Source organism: Euphorbia lathyris, chromosome 1 (genome assembly GCF_963576675.1).
Source record: "Euphorbia lathyris chromosome 1, ddEupLath1.1, whole genome shotgun sequence".
Taxonomy (NCBI): domain Eukaryota; kingdom Viridiplantae; phylum Streptophyta; class Magnoliopsida; order Malpighiales; family Euphorbiaceae; genus Euphorbia; species Euphorbia lathyris.
Genome location: NC_088910.1, coordinates 58,563,182 through 58,568,672, shown reverse-complemented (window position 1 = coordinate 58,568,672; position 5,491 = coordinate 58,563,182). Strand labels below are relative to the sequence as shown.

The following is a 5,491-nucleotide window of genomic DNA, read 5'->3' as shown; positions in this document are numbered from 1 at the left end:
GCTAAAAATAATTAAATAAGAGTAATTGGTTTAAATGTGCTAATAGTAGAAAATATACTTATAGGAACCAAAGTGAATAATAAAACATAAAGTTTCAAACCAGGGACTAAAGTGAATGAATCAGAAAATCTTAAATTAGGGACTAAAGTGAATAATACATAAAGTTCGAATTCGGGGATTAAACGAATAAACACAAGATATTTTGAAGGAATTAACAAAACAAATGTTTTATTTATTTGGAACTTGCAAAATGGAGGGATTTATAACAGTGAAACCTCGGTTCTGGTTCCTGTTCAAGATTGACCTTCGCCCCTTGCTTTTGGTGAAGTTCCGGTAACTTGTTCAAATTTTTTTTTTTGGGTCAAATAAACATTAAAATTGACCTTGCTTAAAAAAGGTAAGGGTACAATTAGTGACGAATATAGGATTGGTCGGTTGTATGGGCTAAATTTACATGTGTGCATAAAAAAAAGTTTTGTTAAATCAAACTCGCTCAAAAAAAATTGTGCATATTATCATCTCAGTGGTCCATAACCAATTTTTACATACAACCGTAAAACTTCTCAATATTAAACTATATTTGGACTATAAAAAGTAAAATTAGGGCCCGTTTGTTTTACCTACTGTTTGTTGTTGTTGTTTGTTGTTTGTTGTTACGGTTTGCTGTTTGTTGTTACGGTTTGTTGATGTTACGATTTGCAGCAGAGATTCTCTGCTTTTGCAAAAGGTTGCTTTTCAGATGTAAAAGGCAAACAGGATGTCACTAACCAAACACCTAAAATTCTCCATTTTGAAGTGAAAAGGTAAAAAGGAATATGAAAAGGAGCAAACAAACACCTCCTTAATCATTTTACACAAACTTATGGAAATTTATTGTTTATCATATATTAATCAAGTTGAATATTGTAATTAAATACAAACTCAACGAGTTAATTAACCACCCAAATCTTAACCATGTATACTACAACCAATAAAATTGTATTTAATCAAATTACCAATTTATACAATTCCTAATTTATCAAATCCAAATCAAATTAAAAATGGCAAACTAATTTATTAAAATAAAGATATCAATTTGTAATTTTATCACTTGTAGGATGGCCCTAACTATTGGCCCTTTTCCAGGGCCAAAATTGAAATTGAGGCAGCCTAGCCAAGCCGGGCTGCCTCTGTCTTGGGTATCTTCTTATTAGAGACAGGGGCCGCAACCACCCCTGGTTAGGGTGGTCGGAGGGGTTTGACCTACAATTATTGTAACGACTCGGTCCGGAGTGCGTGGCGTCGGGGTAGAAGGTGAGCAAGGAGCGGCCCTAAGGGATGGCGATGGGGGCAGGAATGAACTGAATCCCAAATCGGAAATGGAGAGAGGGTGATTGGGGCTTATTAGTAAGATGTGAATCCAATACATGCAGACGCGTTTTAAAGCCGTGAGGCCCAATGTGTTGGAATTGGGCCAGAACGGACAATATCTACATGGTATTGGATCAGGGCGTTAAGAATTATACAGTTTGGTATTTTAGGAATAAAGTTACAAAAAATCGCAAATTTGCCTAAGATTGGAGCCCTAAAATTTTGGAAAGAATTGGAGTATAAAAAAAATGCAAGAAAAAAATAGAAGAGGGGTATTAAGAAGAAAAGGAATTGGATTGAGAGTGCATAATTTTAGAAATAAGAGGTCGCTTAGGAGAAACAGCAGCACATATTACGATTCCACTTAGCATTGCTAACCCTATTCCTAAACCATTTACCAAGAATGATTCTGGTGATCTTTTTGATACATTTGTTGTTGTTCGCATTTGCAATAATGTCAACTTTTCTAATAGACCTGTTTCAGCTGTTGCTATTGCTAATCCATACGTGTATAATCCAACAAATACATGCCATGGCAATATCTTCTGCCTTACTCTCCTTTTCTCTCCTCTCTGCCAGAAGCTCATGAATCCCATCACCCACTGCATCATACCATTTTCTGATTAATTAATTAATTAACACTTACATTTCAACTACTAACATCCATAATTAATACATACAACAATCAAATAATAATATGAGTCTTGGGGCTGGCTGCTCCTAAAAGGAATATGGACCACCCACCCTTCCCTAATAATTGCAATTTTGCAATCATGGGAGAATTTATGCAACTTCCAGCACACCATATATTAATTATATATTATATCAACCTTCACCAGCATCCTAAAATGAGAATAATTCTCTGAATTTGCGAAAAGGACAATTGCAAATTAAACGATCAAGGGCCAGTTTAAACTCTTCACTACAGAGAAAAGTCAATTTGTTCAAAATTATGTCATCGACTATCAATTAATTAAGAACAAAATATACATCCTTTTTTAATTAAGTTGAAAAAGACACCTTCCTGTAAAAAAAAAAAAAAAAATTTGCCATTTTAAAAACCAACTATTATTCATATATAGGTATGACTTTTGAATTAATTTGAAATTGACAAAACTAAATTCATAGCAAAATTATTAATTGACTTGAGTTCTTTAAAAAAAAATAGATTAATTTTAAAAATATGTATAATGAAATTTTGATAAAAAATAGTTAATCATGAACTAAATTGCTATCTATAGTATCAATTTAAGAAAGTTTATATGAAAGTTGATATTGGCAAGTTGATGATGAAAGTAAAATAGATGTGTTATGAGAAAATAAAAAAGGGATTAGAAGGGAAACCTGAGCTCCAAACAAGGAAATGCAAACTAAGCCCATCCAAGAATGCAAACTGTAGAAATTAGCAACAACCCCTTTTTGGGATTGAAACTTAGTCCAAATCCCAAATATTCCAGAAGCCAAAGCTACTCCTTGAAGACACAAATGTACTGATTTCTTCAAATTCCCTGAACCAGGCAACCATCTGTGCACCAGAATTGCTGCATCAAAACATCAAACAAAATCAATCAATCAAACCCCCAATTAACTCTTCAATCATTTGATTGATTTCAATTCTAATTAGCTTACCTTCTCCACTAATTATAATAAGGCCAATCACCATTAACAAAGGATGAAGAATCTGCAAAAGCATTGAAAGTAATAAACATAATGGTATGGGTTTAGAATTAAGAAATGGGAAACAAAGAAGAGCGATTAAGTGCATACAGCATAAATGAGATCTTGAGGAGATGAAGAGTGATGGGGGAGAAAGCTGGACTGGAAAACGAGAGCCCAAAAGATGACTAAACCTGCAACTATAAGACCTGAAATTCTAGCAAAGAGGACAAGCGCAAACACAGCAGCCATAGCTTCCGTGTTTTTTGCTACCGACACTTTTTGAGCTCTGGATCTAAGTGATACTGTGACAACATTTGGGGGCTTACTTTCTATATTAAAAAAATAAAGAATTCTTTGCTAAATATCATAATAATAATAAGTTCGGGAATGGGTTAATTTGTTGTGTTGTTTATAACAAGCAATTAATACATTAATATGGATTGTAGTGAATTTGCATAGATACTCGTGAGGCGTGCCTTGTGGGACACCAAAATAATTTACATTATTTTCTCTGTTTTTTTTCGTTTGCTTTGTCTTTTCTCTATCATTTGTATTTTTTTTATGAAAATATTTATATTATTTCATTAAATTACGAAAAGAAACAATTACCGCAAACTACACAACTAAAAATTAGCCCCCCAAACCTCAAATCCTGGCTCCGCCACTGATTATTTAGATCATTCCGAATATTCGGATCTGAATCATTTCTCTTACTGCAACTACATAGATATAGTAATCTATGACCAGATCAATCATTTCCGCTCTTACTAAATTTGAAAAAAGAATAAATGAAAGGATTATGGAGAACATGGGCAGATACAAGGGGATCTCGGAGGGACCTGGGTCCTCCGGCCACTGGAACCACTATGACCAGGAGTAGTTTCGGTTCCACTGTCTCTATAAAATTTGAAGTTGTGGTGGTTTCGGCCCCTTGTCTCTAAGAAATTTAGATCGGATGCTGAATTAGCACCCTCTAAAATTAGATCAAGTTCTGTTAGGCGCTTTCTAAATCCAAAATTCCATTTTTTTTACCTGTTACACCCATTTTAAATTCCGAAAATTCTAATTTTTTTGGCCTATTAGATCATTTATAAATCCAAATTTTTTTTTTGGTCTTGTATTCTCCTTAGATCCAAATTTCTAATTTCTTTTTTTTTTTTTGCATATTATATCTTCCCTAAATCCGATTTTTTATATTAAACACAATTTTTTTAAATGTTAAGAATCTTAAATACAATCTAACTTAATTTTTAAAAGTTTTACATGTTACATATTAAGATCCCCACTATGACCAGGAGTAGTTTCGGTTCCACTGTCTCCATAAAATTTGAAGTTGTGGTGGTTTCGGCCTCTTGTCTCTAAGAATTTTAGATCGGATGCTGAATTAGCACCCTCTAAAATTAAATCAAGTTTTGTTAGGCGCTTTCTAAATCCAAAATTCTATTTTTTTTTACTTGTTAGACCCTCTTTAAATTTTGAAAATTCTAATTTTTTTGGCCTATTAAATCATTTGTAAATCCAAAAATTTATTTTTTTTGTCTTGTATTCTCCTTACATCCAAATTTTTAATTTTTTTTTTTGCATATTACATCTTCCCTAAATCCCATTTTTTATATTAAACACAATTTTTTTAAATGTTAAGAATCTTAAATACAATCTAACTTAATTTTAAAAAGTTTTACCTGTTACATGTTAAGATCCACAACCATGTCAGGTGCCTCCATAATTTGGGAAGGGATTTCTTTGTTTTGGCTCATCTTGGAATTCCCAAAGAAATAGAAAAAAAGGAAAAAAATAAGAAAAAGAAATGCAAGGAGCAAAGCATATATAGTATAATTGTAGGGATTGTGGTAGAGTGGTAAAGACTCCTCTTCCCTTAAATAAAGGTTCAGGTTCGATCCTCACTTTTGAAAATGGAAAGAATTTCCGTACGACGGCTTCCTTTTGAAAATGGATCACTTGCATTTGAAAAGCGTTTTTACCCTTGTTTAAGGACTTCTGATATATCACTCTTCAGAACCAGTTTAAGGAAGACATGGTGAGATGTCTTGAGAACATCACATAATTAAGGTTTGGACATAGATTGATAAGCAGTTATTCTAACTTCGTGCATTTTTTATATATATTTAGGGACGAAAGTGTTTTTGCCATCCTAGAATCCATGTGTGGACCAAATTGATAGGATAAGGCTTGTTTGTATGTTGGTTGAAGAGGATGAGTGAATAATTAAGAAATTAATTAGGTTTTGGTCAAGTAGAACGTGCATGGGACTAATGAACAAGACAAACGTCAAAGTGAAGGATTAGCGGCCAGATGGCATATGCTAATACTGGGGAAACCGAATCAAATCTGGTTGAGTCCAATGCATGAGACAACAACTACTCTTTTCTTATGTAAGCGATACATATGGAACTTAGTATTAATTAAACTTGCAACTTTTATATATATATAATTTCAAGTTCAAATAAAACCCCTGTGGTTT

The 5,491-nt window shown here is 33.1% G+C and overlaps 1 protein-coding gene across 1 annotated transcript; it reads right to left on the bottom strand.

Moving 5' to 3' along the window:
• Positions 1–860: 860 nt before the first annotated feature.
• LOC136234573 (probable transmembrane ascorbate ferrireductase 4) lies at positions 861–3,397 on the bottom strand. The gene is made up of 4 exons (XM_066024124.1): positions 3,118–3,397; positions 2,980–3,031; positions 2,695–2,891; positions 861–1,952 (listed from the first exon to the last, which is right to left on the bottom strand). Exons 1-4 carry the CDS (start codon positions 3,256–3,258, stop codon positions 1,626–1,628), a joined length of 717 nt encoding a protein of 238 aa, XP_065880196.1. The 5' UTR covers positions 3,259–3,397; the 3' UTR covers positions 861–1,625.
• Between the last annotated feature and the right edge of the window lie 2,094 nt (positions 3,398–5,491).